We start from the raw sequence: 18,827 nt of genomic DNA, 5'->3' as shown, positions 1-18,827 counted from the left end.
TCTTAATTTAATTTTACTTTTTTAACATCTTTATTGGACTATAATTGCTTTACACTGGTGTGTTAGTTTCTGCTTTATAACAAAGTGAATCAGCTATACATATACATATATCCCCATATCTCTTCCCTCTTGCATCTCCCTCCCAGCCTCCCTATCCCAGCCCTCTAGATGGTCACAAAGCACCAAGCTGACCTCCTTGTGCTATACGGCTTCTTCCCACTGGCTATCAGTTTTACATTTGGTAGTGTATATATGTACATGCCACTCTCTCATTTTGTCCCAGCTTTCCCTTCCCCCTCCCCGTGTCCTCAAGTCCATTCTCTAGTAGGTCTGTGTCTTTATTCCCGTCCGGCCCCTAGGTTCTTCATGACCAGTTTTTTGTTTGTTTGTTTTTAGATTCCATATATATGTGTAAGCATATGGTATTTGCTTTTCTCTTTCTGACTTACTTGACTCTGTATGACAGACTCTAAGTCCATCCACCTCACTACAAATAACTCAATTTCGTGTTTTTTTATGGCTGGGTAATATTCCATTGTATATATGTGTCACATCTTTTTTATCCATTCATCTGTTGATGGACACTGAGGTTGCTTCCATGTCCTGGCTATTGTAAATAAGGCTGCAATGAACATTGTGGTACATGACTATTTTTGAATTACGGTTTTCTCAGGGTATATGCCCAGTACTGCGATTGCTGGGTTGTATGGTAGTTCTAGTTTTAGTTTTTTAAGGAAACTCCATACTGTGCCCCATAGTGCCTGTATCAATTTAATTCCCATAAATAGTGCAAGAAGGCTCCCTTTTCTCCACACCCTCTCCAGCATTTACTGTTTGTAGATTTTTTGATGATGGTCATTCTGACCGGTGTGAGGTGATACCTCATTGCAGTTTTCATTTGCATTTCTCTAATGATTAGTGATGTTGAGCTCCCTTTCATGTGTTTGTTGGCAATCTGTATATCTTCTTTGGGGAAATGTCTGTTTAGGTCTTCTGCCCATTTTTGGATTGGGTTATTTGTTTTCTTGATACTGAGCTGCATGAGCTGGTTGTAAATTCTGGGAATTAACCCTTTGTCAGTTGGTTCACTGTCTTTTGTTCTTGTTTATGGTTTCCTTTGCTGTGCAAAAGCTTTTAAGTTTCATGAGGTCCCACTAGTATATTTTTGTTTTTATTTCCATTTCTCTAGGAGGTGGGTCAAAAAGGATCTTGCTCTAATTTATGTCACAGAGTGTTCTGCCTATGTTTTCCTCTAACAGTTTTATAGTGTCTGGTCTTACATTTAGGTCTTAAATCCATTTTGAGTTTATCTTTCTGTATGGAATTAGGGAGTGTTCTAATTTCATTCTTTTACATATACCTGTCCAGTTTTCCCAGCACCACTTATTGAAGAGGCTCTCTTTTCTCCACTGTACATTCTTGCCTCCTTTATCAAACATAAGGTGACCATATGCGTGTGCGTTTATCTCTGGGCTTTCTACACTGCTCCATTGATCTACCTTTCTGTTTTTGTGCCAGTACCATACTGTCTTGATTGCTGTAGCTTTGTAGTATAGTCTGAAGTCCGGGAGCCTTATCCTCCAGCTCTGTTTTTCGTTCTCAAGACTGCTTTGTCTATTCGGGGTCTTCTGTGTTTCCACACATATTGTGAAATTTTTTGTCCTAGTTCTGTAAAAAATGCCATTGTAGTTGGACAGGGATTGCATTGAATCTGTAGATTGCTTTGGGTAGTAGTCATTTTCACAATGCTGATTCTTCCAATTCAAGAACATGGTATATCTCTCCATCTATTTGTACCATCTTTAATTTCTTTCATCCGTGTCTTATAACTTTCTGCATACAGGTCTTTTGTCTCCTTAGGTAGGTTTATTCCTAGGTATTTTATTCTTTTTGTTGCAATGGTAAATGGGAGTGTTTTCTTGATTTCACTTTCAGATTTTTCACCATTAGTGTATAGGAATGCCAGAGATTCCTGTGCATTAATTTTGTATCCTGCTACTTTACCAAATTCATTGATTAGCTCTAGTAGTTTTCTGGTAGCATCATTAGCATTCTCTATGTATAGTATCATGTCATCTGCAAACAGTGACAGCTTTACTTCTTCTTTTCCGATTTGGATTCCTTTTATTTCCTTTTCTTCTCTGATTGCTGTGGCTAAAACTTCCAAAACTATGGTGAATTAAGAGTGGTGAGAGTGGCCAACCTTGTCTTCTTCCTGATCTTAGTGGAAATGCTTTCAGTTTTTCACCATTGAGGATGATGTTGGCTGTGGGTTTGTCATATATGGCCTTTATTATGTTGAGGAAAGTTCCCTCTATGCCTACTTGCTGCAGGGTTTTTATCACAAATGGGTGTTGAATTTTGTCAAAAGCTTTCTCTGCATCTATTGAGATGATCATATGGTTTTTCTCCTTCAATTTGTTAATATGGTTTATCACATTAATTGAATTGCATATTTTGAAGAATCCTTGCTTTCCTGGAATAAACTCCACTTGGTCATGTTGTATGGTCCTTTTAATGTGCTGTTGGATTCTGTTTGCTAGTATTTTGTTGAGGATTTTTGCATCTATGTTCATCAGTGATATTGGCCTGTAGTTTTCTTTCTTTGTGACATCCTTGTCTGGTTTTGGTATCAAGGTGATGGTGGCCTCGTAGAATGAATTTGGGAGAGTTCATCCCTCTGCTATATTTTGGAAGAGTTTGAGAAGGATAGGTGTTAGCTCATCTCTAAATGTTTGATAGAATTCGCCTGTGAAGCCATCTGGTCCTGGGCTTTTGTTTGTGGGAAGATTTTTAATCACAGTTTCAATTTCAGTGCTTGTGATTGGTCTGTTCATATTTTCTATTTCTTTCTGATTCAGTCTTGGCAGGTTGTGCATTTCTAAGAATTTGTCCATTTATTCCAGGTTGTCCATTTTATTGGCATAGAGTTGCTTGTAGTAATCTCTCATGATCTTTTGTATTTCTGCAGTGTCAGTTGTTACTTCTCCTGTTTCATTTCTAATTCTACTGATTTGAGTCTTCTCCCTTTTTTCTTGATGACTCTGGCTAACGGTTTATCAATTTTGTTTCTCTTCTCAAAGAACCAGCTTTTAGTTTTATTGATCTTTCCTACTGTTTCATTTCTTTCTCATTTATTTCTGATCTGAAATTTATGATTTCTTTCTTGTGGGTCTCCTGTAGACAGCATATATACCAGGTCTTGTTTCTCTACCCATTCAGCCAGTCTATGTCTTTTGGTTGGAGCATTTAATCCATTTACATTTAAGGTAGTTATCAACATATATGTTCCTATTACCATTTTCTTAATTGCTTTGGGTTAGTTATTGTAGGTCTTTTCCTTGTCTGTGTTTTCTGCCTATAGAAGTTCCTTTAGCATTTGTTGTAAAGCTGATTTGGTGGTGCTGAATTCTCTTAGCTTTTGCTTGTCTGTAAAGGTTTTAATTTCTCCATTGAATCTGAATGAATCCTTGCTGGGTAGAGTAATCGTTGTAGGTTTTTCCCTTTCATCACTTTAAATATGTCCTGCCTCTCCCTTCTGGCTTGCAGACTTTCTGCTGGAAGGTCAGCTGTTAACCTCATGGGGATTTCCTTGTATGTTATTTTTCCCCTGTTGCTTTTTTTTCTTTTGTGGTATACGGGCCTCTCACTGCTGTGGCCCCTCCCGCTGTGGAGCACAGGTTCTGGACGCGCAGGCCCAGCGGCCACGGCTCACCGGCCCAGCCGCTCTGCGGCATGTGGGATCCTCCTGGACCGGGGCACAAACCCACGTCCCCTGCACCGGCAGGCTGACTCCCAACCACTGCGCCACCAGGGAAGCCCCCTTGCTGCTTTTAACATTTTTTCTTTGTATTTAATTTTTGATAGTTTGATTAATATGTGTCTTGGCGTGTTTCTCCTTGGGTTTATCCTGTATAGGTCTCTGCGCTTCCTGGACTTGATTGACTATTTCCTTTCCCATATTAGGGAAGTTTTCAACTATAATGTCTTCAAATATATTCTCAGTCCCTTTCTTTTTCTCTTCTTCTTCTGGGACCCCTATAATTCGAATGTTGGTGCATTTAATGTTGTCCCAGAGGTCTCTGAGACTGTCCTCAGTTCTTTTCATTCTTTGTTCTGTATTCTGCTCTGTGGTAGTTTTTTCCACTATTTTATCTTTCAGGTCACTTATCCCTTCTTCTCCCTCAGTTATTCTGCTATTGATTCCTTCTAGAGAATTTTTAATTTCATTTATTGTGTTGTTCGTCATTGTTTGTTTGACCTTTAGTTCTTCTAGGTCCTTGTTAAAAGTTTCTTGTATTTTCTCCATTCTATTTCCAAGTTTTTGGATCATCTTTACTACCATTACTCTGAATTTTTTTTCAGGTAGACTGCCTATTTCCTCTTCATTTGTTTGGTCTGGTGGGTTTTTATTTGCTCCTTCATCTGCTGTGTGTTTCTCTGTCTGCTCATTTTGCTTAACTTACTGTGTTTGGGGTCTCCTTTTCGCACGATGTAGGTTTACAGTTCTCGTTGTTTTTGGTTTCTGCCCCCAGTGGGCAAGGTTGGTTTGGTGGGTTGTGTAGGCTTCCTGGTGAGGGCACTGGTGACTCTGTTCTGGTGGATGTGGCTGGATCTTGTCTCTCTGGTGGGTAGGACTGTGTCTGGTGGTGTGTTTTGGGGTCTGTGTGACCTTATTATGATTTTAGGCAGCCTCTCTACTAATGGGAGGGGTTGTGCTCCTGTCTTGCTAGTTGTTTGGCATAGGGTATCCAGCACTGTAGCTTGCTGGTCGTTGAGTGGAGCAGGGTCTTAGCGTTGAGATGGAGATCTCTGGGAGAGCTTTCACCATTTGATAGTACATGGAGCCAGGAGTTCTTGGTGGACCAATGTCCTGAACTCGGCTCTCCCACCTCAGAGGCACAGGCCTGACACCCAGCCAGAGAACGAAGACCCTGTCAGCCACACGGTCTGTTCCAGGCTGTTTTTGGTGCAGGTGACAGAATGGAGTACAAGAGAAATGAGATCCTTGCCTCAGGGAGCTCACGGTCTCATGGGCAAGATGGATAGGAAAATCTGGAATACAAGACAGTGGAGCAAGGGAAGTTCTCAAACTCAGGAGATGAGCCTCTTGGTTACTTAAATCGAGCTCTGAGAAGCAGTGGCAGGCTGGCATGTGATCTGGGAGGAACGTAGGACATCAGTAGCACCGGTGATGTTCTAAGCCAGGCCAGGGGTCGGAAGACGTTTTTAGATTGCTGGTTTGTTGTAAAAGGATATAACTCAAAAACAGCCAGATGGATGAGATGAATAAGGCAAGATATGGAAAAGGGCATGGAGCATCGATGCCCTGAGCATACCACGTGTTTGCCAACCCAGAAGCTCTGAGCTATGTGATTTTAAAACAATATGAAACAGGTAATAATATAAAAAGTAAATAAAGCAATTATTTCTTCAACGTGGGGCAGAAAATTCTTTCACCTGTGCAAACAAATCAAGCTAAAAATGAAGAAAATATCTATTCAACAAGAACAACAGAACAGTTATGTCCAAAGTTAGTAATTTCTTTATGAATATATAAAAACAGTCCTGTTAATATGGGCTCAAAAGTGTTTAGAGACCAGGCTTAACCTGGTCTCTAAACACTTTTGAGCTATTAATAGTTTATCTCACTCTATTCACGAAGTACTTTAATGAGATTATCATGGTGGCAACCATATATTTTCCACTACTCTAATTGAAAAGTATACTCTCTGGGGCTTCCCTGGTGGCACAGCGGTTGAGAGTTCGCCTGCCGATGCAGGGGACACGGGTTCGTGCCCCAGTCTGGGAAGATCCCACATGCCGCGGAGCGGCTGGGCCCATGAGCCATGGCCACTGAGCCTGCGCGTCCGGAGCCTGTGCTCTGCAATGGCAGAGGCCACAACAGTGAGAGGCCCGCGTATAACAACAACAACAACAACAACAACAACAACAACAACAACAAAAAAAAAAATATATATATATATATACTTTCTGATTACTTAAGTAGTAAACTGTCATTTCAAAGCTTTAGTCCACCCAATCAAATGTCACCATTAATTATTATTATTTTATTGGCTTAATAATAATTGTTTATTTTAAAACCCTGAAAGAAGGATTCTCATGACTTAAAATAAATGTCACAGAACACCTATTCCAATTTATCCTGTGATAAGTTATTTTGTTCTAAGTTAAAAAGAAAAGAATATTTAATAAAAAATAAAACAGAGAGGGCTTCCCTGGTGGCGCAGTGGTTGAGAGTCCGCCTGCCGATGCAGGGGACACGGGTTCGTGCCCCGGTCTGGGAAGATACCACATGCTGCGGAGCGGCTGGGCCCGTGAGCCACGGCCGCTGAGCCTGCGCGTCCGGAGCCTGTGCTCCGCAACGGGAGAGGCCACAACAGTCAGAGGCCCACGTACCGCAAAAAATAAAATAAAAATAAAATAAAACAGAGAAATAGTTTGTTTACATTCGTTATGTTTAAGAGTCCTCATACTTCTATGAAACAAGAGGGTTATATTTGGTAAGAATTAAAAACATTATTTGGTTAATGTTAAACTTAATTTAGATTTTGGTTCTTCATAACTTAATGGATCAAGGATTTAACTGTTAACAATTGGAAAAGGACGCCATTTTAAATAACCATAGCTTTAAATTATACTGCCAAAAATAAAACCACCAAATGTCCAGTGATCCCCATCCCTACTTTAAACCAAACCCAAATACCTCTGCAAAGCACAGCACATACACACACTCTTAACATCAGAAATATACACTTATTCTAATTTTCCAAGGTATACCACTGATACTTCGTCACTAGTCCACAATGATTAAGACTGGTTAAAATTTGATTTATTGGTTAAATGTGCAAAATCATTATAACATTCATGTTGCTTATAAAAAAATTCTTACCTTATTTACTTAGCTTTGGTCAATACCTTAGCATCCCTCAGAGCTTTTTAGAATCAAACATGGAATCAAGAAACAATGTAAAGTACACAAACTTTCAAAACCTCATTACCTGTTCAGTGATCCTCATGTGGAAGTCGTGGAAGTCACTATAACGACGGTAGGTTTTCCACATCTCCTCACTGTTTAGACTGCGCCGGTGTACAGTGATGGCATATAATGCGTATGTCTTGCCATGATCATTACAAACGCCTGCCACAGCATATGGGTCATAGTCAGCATATACTAGTCATTTAAAACAAAATGAAAAGGAACAAAAGACACAGAAAGGAGGAAGATGAAGAACAAAAACAAACAAAAAGGACAACATGAAATGAAGAAGAATTTGAAATGACAGACTGAGACGAAAGGATGTCACCAAAGGATAAAATAGATTCCCATCCTCTGTACTCACATCCATAATGCGTTATATATGATGGCTACATTACAAAATGATCTACAAGTTTATGATGATACTGCAAACCACAGAGTGATGTCTACTTTGGACTCTCTTCCCAATGAGCTTTTATTTATTATCAGTTATGATAACACAGTACCACCTCATACTATAGTATTAGAGTCTCTTAAATTTAATAGAAGAAAAACAACAGAAACAAAATAATAACCTCTGTACTAGCCTTCACTATTCAGCTCTAACTCGATAGCTTTTTAACTGAACAGCAAGCAAAAGCTATAGGATAAGACCTATCTTCTCTTTTAGCAAATCTCTTTCTTGTTTAAAATATTCAACAATTTACAAGGGTAATTTATTCTGAAGACTGTTCTAAATAGTTATTTTCCTACTTAATTGACACAAACCATCCAAGCCAGGTAGTCTCAAAAATCAAAACCTATTCCTATTCTGTACTAATCTTAAGTAAAAAGACATATTTTGAATCATTTTGTCTTTCTCATGTTCCATTTTTTCCCTCTGTGTTGTATTCTATTCTAGATCATCTCTTCAGGTCTCTAAATGTTTATCAGTCTCCACTCATTTGTACCTGGTCTGTTTCTTAATTCAGCCACTCACCTTAATTTCAATAAGTAATTTTTTTTACTTCTATAATTTCATATGGTTCTTTTTTTATAGTGTGGTATTCTTGCCTCGTTTTATCTCTACAACTATTTTTAACATACTCTTGGGCTAGGAAACCCTGTGGTACACAACCACTTCAGGATGGCTGAATCTAGACACACCAATATTGCGATACAAGACAGGCTTTCAATTTCATATGGGTGACAGATACCATTCCCAACCACAACCTTGACATTCTTTGTTCTTTCCTTTGACAGTAGGTTAAGTTCTGGTTCCTCTTTCACATCAAGCCACCTCTGTGACTCTGGGCTTTATGCAAATGACTGTGTTCCAGCTTCTCCTTGCCTTAGCCCATCCTGCCTCTTCTAAACTTGAGGGCATGAAAATGCTGTCAAAATCAAGACAGCAGTCTTCACGCTCCTATAAGCTCCTTGGCTTCAATTCCTCTTCATTTCCCTAAATTTGCTTTTCCTCATGGTCTATTACACCTGTAGATTTCCCCTTTTAGCTATTTTTATTCTGTTGTTTTCAGCCCTTAGATGTGTGGGAAGCAAGATTTCCCACAGCAGTTTAGACTACCATGTTGACCAGAAGTATAAACTGCTCTTCTAATAATAGATTATACTGATCCATAATTACAAAAAAAAAAAAAGTGGCCAAGCTTTGGAGCTGACTAAATATTTGTATTTTGTATATAATTAGGCAAAGAAGGGTCTGTGAAGCTTCTTAGTAAATTATTTTAATAATATAATAGCTACAAATCTATACTGGCAAACGTAGTTGGACAGGAACCTCTCCCAGCCTTTCATTAAAATTTTTCTAAGATTTGCACTTTCTATTCAGAATTGTCCTTCATTCCCTTACCATCTAATATCAGTGTTCCTGACTTGACAAAATAGAAGACTAGGGATAGACCTGGGTCATCTTGCTGTCAGAGGCTTTAACTCTAATATTCACTGTTCACCTCTTTCAAATATCCTTCACTCGGAGGAACAAAGTGTACAGCAATTTTTCATCACCCAAGAGAACCACCATCACTCAACAGAGTTAGCAAGGCAACAAGGGAATGGATTCACCTGTTGTGTTCAAGATACGTTTGGGAAAGGATAATAGGAAGCAGGGGCCAATTAGGCAGCAAACCATAACCAATTAGGAGTTAATAAGAACAAGGAGAATAGCAAGAAATAGAAAAGGAAAGAAGAAAGGAATGTAAGAAAGCATTCTAAAAAAGAATGATCAGATTTGTCACAAATTGATAGGCAAGGGAGATCATGACTAGGATGCATGCACAATAGGAAGAATAATGGGGCTATTATAAAAGAAGCAGTAAGACAGAAAGGTAATTTGATTTTAAAAGATAATGAGGTTACATATATCTTGAGATGATGGTGAGATATTATAGTGGAAATAACAGGTTTTGTTTGCATTAGGACAATGTTACTACTCATAACAGGTGATGTGCAACCTCTTTGTTCCTAATCCATAGCCAGACAAGGAACTAGGATCAGAATATAAATAAATCTCATCACTAAACACATTGCCTAACGTAGCCAGTATTTTTTAAAACAAGATTTCTCAGTGAAGAAGCCAGTACACTGTAGTCTATGGATCACTCCTTAAATAGCACTGCATTGGACTCTTAAGTTCTACTTCCCATCATACAGATGTTAAGGACATGGGATCCAGACTCAAAGAGACTCTGAAGCCCAACTCATAAAAGAAATCTTTATTGAACAAACACTAATATATAATGCCCACCATGTAATTACGAATACAGTTAATTAGTCCCATAACAATCCTATGAGGCAAGTATTATTATTATTATCATTAATATCCCATTTTACAGATGGGGAAATTGAGATACAGAGATGTTAAGGAACTCATCCAAGTTCACCCAACTATTAGGTGGAAGAGCTGGAGTTTGAACCTAAGCAATTTGGACAAAAAGCTGTGCTCTTAACCACTATACTATGCTGCCCCTTTAGTGTTTATACATAAATTTGTCTGACAGAAATTACAATTTATTAAAAATGCTTAGTATTATGCTTCCGTATCTTTTAAGAAGCTAATAAATACTTGTTGAATGAATGGACAAAGCAGCTAGAAAACTAGAACCCTCAGAGAAGAGAAAGATCCACATAAGAAATATGGACATTAGTATCTTCTTCTACACACAAAAGTTTAAGGACTTGAAGAAAGAAATAAAAGGACAAATTCTAAATGTTGCACTTTAACAAAGGCTTTCATATTTCGAAGACAACTCAACAAAGAAGATAGTTTTTTAAAAGAATTTTAAAATTTTAAGGAAGGAAAAAGTGAGACAAATGTATCAAAAGCTAGAAAGAAACGCAACTAGACCCTCTGGTTTTATTGACAACAACGTATGCACCAACTATTTGGAAAAGATAAAGGAAAAACTGAAAGAGCAATTACAGATAACTTATTACAGAAATCTGGCAGAAAACACAATGGAAAATTAGACTCCAGCTCCAGTGAAAAGAAAACAAGATCTTAAAAAAATAGATGCAAATGATCTTTTTAAAACTACACTTGTACTATTAAATCTCTTTCCAAATTATCTAAATTATAAGTATGAAATTGAACTCAAGTATTTATCTGTACGTTTATACTTCAGTATGTAATCTGACAAACACACTCCTATATTGTAGGAATACTGAGAAGCCAAAGAAGAAAATCGGCATTGGCATTATCTAATAACCCAATAACAATGATGGAACTTGATTTTTTTCCTCAGTTCACTAGCCACTTTGCACATATGCTGATTCAGTCATGAATCTCACCTCATCCAAGCATTTGTTGAACTTCTATAAACTCCTATACCAAAAAGCTTCATTTAACCAGATATCTAATCTGACTTTGCATGTATGAAAACAAATATTAAACTAAAATCTGCCCCAAGACAATTTAATAAGAATTATGCATACAATTATCAGCTAGACTCAAAGAAAAAGAAGATTCGTTTCAAAGTTTATTAGCCATGACAAAATGCTTAAAATTTAACCTTTTTCAAATGATAACAGTGACAACCTTAAAGAAAGGAAACACCCGTAATAAACATCATAGAATTTAATGAAGAACATGTTACAGAAAAAAAGTAATTTGAAAACATGACTACAGAACAGAAAAATGATTTATAAAAATAAATGTGGAAAATAATGTAGGAGTAGTAATAGTCAATAGTTTTTAAGTAATAATTAAACCATGAAGTCTCTTACCAGTGTCTGAAATGTAAGCATGAAGCTGTACTGAGTCATCAGAAGACACATTTGAAAGGTCATCTAAAGACTGGGTGATGGACGGGGGGAATCAGAAAACAAAATTGTTAAATTTTACAGGAAAAAAAAATGTTAAAGAATTCTACATCATATATAACATTACTCATCTTTGCCCTATGTAAGCTTTATATTATTTGTATCTTTCCCCCCCAAACAATAATCCTCTTTATTTATACTAATAGGAGAGAGAGAACCTAAGATTAAGAAACTATAAAACAAAGTAATTTAGTAATCAACTTAATACATCAGATTATTTCTTCCTTCATTACCTGTCCACATACTATAATTTGCTTCTTCTCAATTATATATATTCAATACATGGCAAAAAAAAAATGTGGATAAAAATAAGCAGACATATTCTTAAATCAACATTTCAATTTTAATGCTGAAATATACTAGAGCCAACTTTGTATTCTTTAACTTAACACTGTTGTTAACTTAGAAATAGTTTTAGTTAATTTAGATTCCTTATCTATAAAATGAGAACAATCGTACCTACATCAAAGGGTTATGTGAGGACTAAAGGAAAAGACATGTAAAACATTTAGAAAACTGCCAAACATAAAAAATGTTAGCCATTATTATGATTACTCACTAAATGAAGTGAATCCACAGTTTAAGATATTTTAAATAATTTTCAAAAATTATTCCATAAACAAAAAGTATTACTGATCGATTCAGAATAAATCTTTTGTAACTATGGACTTTAGCTCTAAACTTAAAACTTTTTTGCTACATATCCATACACCCACACATACAAAGAAGGGAACATAACGCATATAATGAAGGCAGACTGTATGGAAAAGAATTAACACAACAGACTTGAAGTTGCTCTCGTTAGAAAGGACTGCTTTCAAGGTTGGCCCTTGGACAATATCTGGGAAGTCAGATTTAGAAAAGGTTCCCTCCATTCCCTAACTGCTAAGAGTGGCTCACTCTACGTAACTATCTGTACAAACAATGTGGTTTATGCTGAATACCTGCTTTCCTTCTGGGAGTCATTTTAGTATATGCTAGGCAGAGGGTGTCTGTGTGATCCACCTCCAATAAAAACCCTGGGCACTTAGTATCAGATGAGCCTTCCTGGTGGCAACATTTCACACATGTTGTCATATTCACTGCTGGTGAAATTAAGTCTGTCCTATGTGACTTCCATGGAAGAGGATTCTTGGAAACTTGTGCCTGGTTTTCTCTGCACTTTGCCCCATGCACCTTTTCCCTTTCTTGACTTTGCTTTATATCCTTTTGCTGTAATAAATTCTAGCCATGAGTATGACTATGCCGGGACCTGTGAGTCCTCTTAGTAAATCAATAAACATAGGAGTGGTCTTGGGGACCTATAACACACAGACATTATATGATTCAGACACATTTTACACTTAGAAAACCATAGGATTGAATGAACTTTGGAGTATTAATGTGATATTACCAGTTATCACTAAGAGTCATCTAAATGACTTAAATGAAGCCATGCATATGACACAAAGACATTTAAATTAAGCAATTACAGTCTAAGAAGAAAGCCAAAATTCTATCTACTAAAGACTGATCATCAGGAGAAGCAAAATTTGATAATTCCATACAGATTAACCACAAATCAAGTGGGAGAACCATTCAATTAAATTAGGTCTAGTCCAGGCTTCACCACTGATACCTTAAGAGACTTTAGCCATTATCAACTAGTCTTTCCTGTTTCTCAGTTTTCCCAATGTTATAATGCTGTAATACCTGTTCTACAATTCTATCAGGATATAAAGTGAATGAAAATACTTTGAAAAGATATAGAATGCACTTATTTTTTTAAGTGCTCACCTGACCTACAATAAAACATTTTGACAGAAACAGCACAACTTTTGTTTTAGTATTATTTTTACATGAAAGATAGAAGCCCCAGAGGAAATGGAATATTCTACAAGATTTAAGATTGTTATCTACTGTAATCGTCTTCTAATTACAAGCTAGCACCAAGAATATAAAACAATCACCTTTTTCAAAAAAAACATTATTATTGGTAACCTACCCTTGCAAGTAACATTTATTTACCATTTATTTACATTACTTATTACTTTAAACACATTAGCATCTTATATACTATGCAACCCAGAAGTTGTTGAAAAACTCTGTATAATATATAAATGTCTTTTTAGCACATTTAAAATATACAAGTAATATTATTTTCATTAAATATGATTAAAAAAATCCAATGAGATATCTCTTAACCATTAGTCACAGTTACAATGCATATGTAACTATCAACTAGACTACATAAAGTTACAACTGGTGAAATAATAACTACAGAACTACATTGTGATTTAGAACTATAAGTATTGATTAGTCATAGAAAACTGTGATTTCAAAACAAGTGCATTAATGCTGTCCTGAAATAAAATCAGTTTGTAAAGTAATTCTTGGGTTAAGATTCTTGAATTCCTTGCCCAAAAAAAAAAAAAAAAAGTGGTTTTTTTTTTTAACACTATGCTAAGATAAAAACCAAAAATTCTAATTTACTATGATAATCAATTGAGCAAACACAACTACAATGGCACTTCTAAAAATGTTTATAATTTATGTGTCAGTTTCAATCACAAAATGAGTAAACCACCACATTAAATATTTTCTTTGCTTAGTATACTGGAATAAACTATTATGATCTAGTTTATAATTTTAATACAATTAATAAATGTTATCTTCATCAAACATGAAAAATATCTGATGGTTTTTAAAACAATTCTTTATAATCTTAAACTATTTTTTTAAATGCAGCTGTTCATTAAAATCTATGTATTAAAAAAATAGAATTGAAAAAGTCTAGCTACTTAAAAGCTTAGATTTAACAGATGTGAAAACCAAAAAACTGTAAGTCACTGACCTCAAGTGTGACCTTTTTCAATCCACACTGTTCTGGTTTATATCACTATGTGATAAAAGGGATCTCTTTTACTTGAAAAAGCATTTATTCCCAATAGGGAATGAAGAAAAAAAATATTTTTTACTAGTGTTCAAACACTTGTACAAGCACTACAAAGGTGAATATTAAAAAATTTCAAACCAAGGAAAAGTTTCATCACATTTGGAAACTTTCTATATAATGGGCATTATATTGCTAACACTCTTCATTCTCTGGGACCTATTCCTTTTCATTATAACTCTGTGGAATATGAGAAGTAAATGGTAATGATACCAAATAATTTAGGAAAACATTTAAAACGTTACTAAATATATGACATAACGCTATGGCTGATTTGCTTTAGTGTTTCGTTAAAGGTTATACGTTGCACAATAATAGAACATTTATACAATAAAGTAATTTTAGAAATAAATGTAGTAGTGAGGAACATAAGACAATGGACCTCTAAACTATTTAGCTATCACAAAACGTTTGAAAGAAAATGTGTTTTAGGTAGAAGGAAAAACAAAGCAAACAATCTCCGCCCATCCCCCACAAATTCTGGACTGAAACTTTCACAGAACACTAATATTTCTTTCCAGCAGCATTTTATGAAATAAGGTATTCAATGGCAAGGATGGATATATAAAAGAACTGAAATGTTCATTGTTTCACACTTCACCTTGAATATATGAAATGTCAATGACAGTTTATATGCTAAAAACATGTCATTCTTAAACCTGTAATCATAGAATACAGTTGCTTAATTCTTGTAAAACCCTCTAAGCTTAAAAAAGGGTTTTTTTTACAATAACTTGAATCTTTTATAGTGTAGACTTTAAAGAAATATCTTTTAAGTTTTCAGATATCCCAACTAATTTTATATTTCTTTTCTAAATACAAGAAGAAAAAACTAATTCCAGTGTAAACATTTATATGTCACAAATTTACTGCCCATCATAGCACTGACCAGAGTCATTTTCAAATATTAAATACTGGGGTTGAAAATAATAAAATCATTTTTTATCACCTGCAACTAAATCATTCAGGTGTGGCTTAAGCACATTTTTTAAAATGAAAAAAAATTTCATGTCATTTTTAAGTTCTAATTAACAGATCCCTTATTTGTGAATTCAATATTTCTTTAAAAGCATAACAACTTCTTACAAAGGATGACTTGGGGACTTCTAATAAATCATTTATTTACATATGTTAAGGCTCAGTCTTTCACATTGTTTTCAGGCCACTTTATTAATTAAAGTACTCATAACAGTACTTACCAAATTTATGCTTCCTGTAGGAGACCCATTAAAAGATTCTGTGAGAAGGGAAATTCAACTTAGTATACAGTAAAAAACTTTTGAAACTGCTTTATCTATCTAAGGTTCAAACACCAAGAACAAAAGTCACACAAGCCAAGATATAACAAAACAGTAAATTGTGGTACACTATTCCCAAACACCTATTCCCATTGTTTTCCAAGCCAGATATTTCAGTGAAAATAGTTATGTACCTAAGTTGCTCCCCCCCCCCAAAAAAAGGTATTTATGTGCAGGAAAGCAATTATTATATATCTTATTCTCACAGTATCATATTTAGTTGTCTAATACAATGTAGATATGAGGTAAACACTGCAGAGTGAAGTCCACTAGGAAATGTCAGAGGTATTTTGCTATTTCTGTCCCACTGGATTAATATTACAAATAAAATTATTCTTTAATATGAAGGATAAATAGATTGACTTTTAATATATCTATAAAGTCTACTTATTCTTGGTTGATCTGGATCAAAAATATTCAAAATCTAGATTCTTAAATGAATATACAATTAATAGAACAAAAGATACATAAAATCCCATGTGTAATGTCATTTAATTAAAAAGCAACTAAAATTATTTTTAAAAATTAACGCTAGAGACTAAGTGAATTATTAAAATTAACATCTTTCCCTCAGAATTTTAGTCTATATCTGAAAAAATTAGGTTACCAATTAAGATATCCCTCTGTTAAAAACACAAATGAATATATGGTAAAGCAATATTCATAAACAGTTTAAAGTTAATGTATGGCTTGTAGCCCTTAAGAGATTATTTATAATTTGGATCTCTAGATGGGTCTTCAAAGGAAATTTCTATTACTCTTGAAATAGGCAGTTGGTGTTGCTTTCCAACTTCAACAACTCTAAATGCCCAAGAACACTTCTCGGTTCCTCAAAACTTTGGTCACAAAAATAGGAAATCCCACCTAGGATTACCCCTTGGTTAACAGCAAGGTGAAAATTAAAATGAGTAAACAAACAGTTCTCTAACCTCCTTATTCAATTATATGCCTCCTACCTCCTTCTGTGGTCTGCCCACCTCTTAAGTCTTCCCACCAAAGACATGTCAAATTAAAAGAGAAACTAGGAGCAAAACAAGGCATAGTTTACTTTCTTGATCAATAATAAGATCCAGAAATAGAGTCTAAAGCCAATCTAGGTCCACATTTAATCAAAACTTTAATAACTGGTTATTAATATTAGAAAACAAAAGAAACTATTGTTTGACATGATGAGAAAAACGTGACTGAAATTAAAATTTAAAACAGCACAATTTAAATATTTTTAAAAGGCTGTGAAAGTATGTAGGAAAAAATACTCTTAAAATAATTTAAAGCTGAACTAACTAAAGAAGGCAATTACGAACAAAGAAAGAGAAAAGGAAAAAAGAAGAGGAGAGGAGGACAGAGAGCATGGGTTAGCACGCCATCCAGCCACCTACCTACCTACCTACAGAAGTCTAGTTAAATAGGAATGAAATTTCTTCCACAGCAAAGAAAAACCACCAGCAAATACTACTACACATGGTAAGATTTGACCCACTAATTCTGTGCTCAGTTTAGGCTGCATTTTCTTAAAATCAGCTACATATTAAACACTAGATTAGGTAATTATTTCAAAATGTCTAAAAAGTAGCCAAAACTTCAGGACTTTAAAAAATACACAAAGTGCCAGGAAGCTTAATTTGAAAAGTCAGACAATGAATTTATAACCAGAAGATTTAACAAAGGCCTATTTTTAATTAAACAGTCTTATAAAGACAAGAAAATCATAAGCATCACTATTTGAAAAAGTTGTCACAAGTGCCTAAAACCTAAACACTGACAAAGATAATATACCTAACTGCCATTTTTAATAATAATGTTTCATATTATACCCATCATTCCACATACTTTTTCAAATCATTTCAAAAAAGGGTTAGGCAATTTCTCAGTTATAAAATATATAAAAGCTCATCAATTACGACACAGAATGTTAAAAAGCAATGTCCTAGAAAGACGAAAGAGATATATATATACACTAATTCCAAACTACAATCAATGATTCCGGTGTGAGGGACTACTCAATGACTGATATATAATAGAAGTACATTTACTTCAGATCAAAACTAGTTGCAGAAAAAAAACTTTTAAGCTACTCTGTGTTTTAAATAAGTATGAGGTTTTGAGAAGTTTGAGACAACATAAATAATTTGCTTCCATTAGTTGCATACAAGACAAATATAAATGGAAGTTAAAGTCAATTTAGAAGAATTTGAAGTTCTTACACTATAGGATCAAAACCTACTCCCAGAGAATATATTGTTACTGTCATCATTATATAATATTTAGACACTCATATATTAGCTGATTATGATTCAATTTATCCTCTTTCATTCTGGGTCAGATAGCAAATCTGTTTCACAATACTAAGGAAACTTCTAAAGTAGACAAAATCAACAATAAAAACATTTTAAATAGTCCTTTCTGGAAGTAGAGTTCCTACTGCAAATTTCATAGCAGCTATGCAAAAGATTTTTCAAGAGACAGTAAATAGATATACTATATAACATACTTGAGGTACACTGAATTTTACTATTCATCTCCCACAGAAGTGCTCTTAAAAGAAAAAACACTTCCTCAATTATGCAATCAAATCCAGTTAATAAAATGTTATCCCAATTTTACAAATAACCAAGATATTAGATCAACAATCAATATAAAAGTTATTACAACATGGAAACTTCTGTAACTAGATTTCTTAGATTATTTAAAAAGTAAAATCTTGCTGGAGAGGGTGTGGAGAAATGGGAACCCTCTTGCACTGTTCGTGGGAATGTAAATTGATACAGCCACTATGGAGAACAGTACAGAGGTTCCTTAAAAAACTACAAATAGAACTACCATATGACCCAGTAATCCCAGTACTGGGCATATACCCTGAGAAAACCATAATTCAAAAAGCGTCATGTACCACAATGTTCATTGCAGCTCTATTTACAATAGCCAGGACATGGAAGCAACATAATTGTCCATCAACAGATGAATGGATAAAGAAGATATGGCACATATATACAATGGAATATTACTCAGCTATAAAAAGAAACGAAATTGAGTTATTTGTAGTGAGGTGGATGGACTAGAGTCTGTCATACAGAGTGAAGTAAGTCAGAAAGAAAAAAACAAATACCATATGCTAACACATATATATGGAATCTAAAAAAAAAAAAAATTGTTCTGAAGAACCTAGGGGCAGGACAGGAATAAAGACGCAGACGTAGAGAATGGACTTGAGGACACAGGGTAGGGGAAAGGGAAGCTGGGACGAAGTGAGAGACTGGCATGGACATATATACACTACCAA

At 35.0% G+C, this 18,827-nt stretch overlaps 1 protein-coding gene across 6 annotated transcripts in view; it reads right to left on the bottom strand.

The window, feature by feature from the left end:
* Positions 1-18,827, bottom strand: part of SNX13 (sorting nexin 13) — a 138,038-nt gene that overhangs the window by 31,985 nt on the left and 87,226 nt on the right. For 4 of the 6 annotated variants that reach the window (XM_073809649.1, XM_019928257.3, XM_073809650.1 and 1 more), the window contains 3 exons: positions 15,449-15,486; positions 11,222-11,291; positions 7,023-7,195 (listed from right to left, as the gene is read on the bottom strand). In XM_073809649.1, coding sequence (XP_073665750.1) covers positions 7,023-7,195; positions 11,222-11,291; positions 15,449-15,486 — 281 coding nt within the window. Of the gene's footprint in view, positions 1-7,022; positions 7,196-11,221; positions 11,292-15,448; positions 15,487-16,503; positions 16,569-18,827 lie in introns of those variants that run through there. The other 2 variants (XM_019928267.3, XR_012333925.1) reach the window with 2 other exon arrangements.

The sequence above is a fragment of the Tursiops truncatus genome, chromosome 9, assembly GCF_011762595.2.
Source record: "Tursiops truncatus isolate mTurTru1 chromosome 9, mTurTru1.mat.Y, whole genome shotgun sequence".
NCBI lineage: Eukaryota > Metazoa > Chordata > Mammalia > Artiodactyla > Delphinidae > Tursiops > Tursiops truncatus.
The sequence above is the reverse complement of the archived record's forward strand: the minus strand, read 5'-3'. Positions and strand labels throughout refer to the sequence as shown.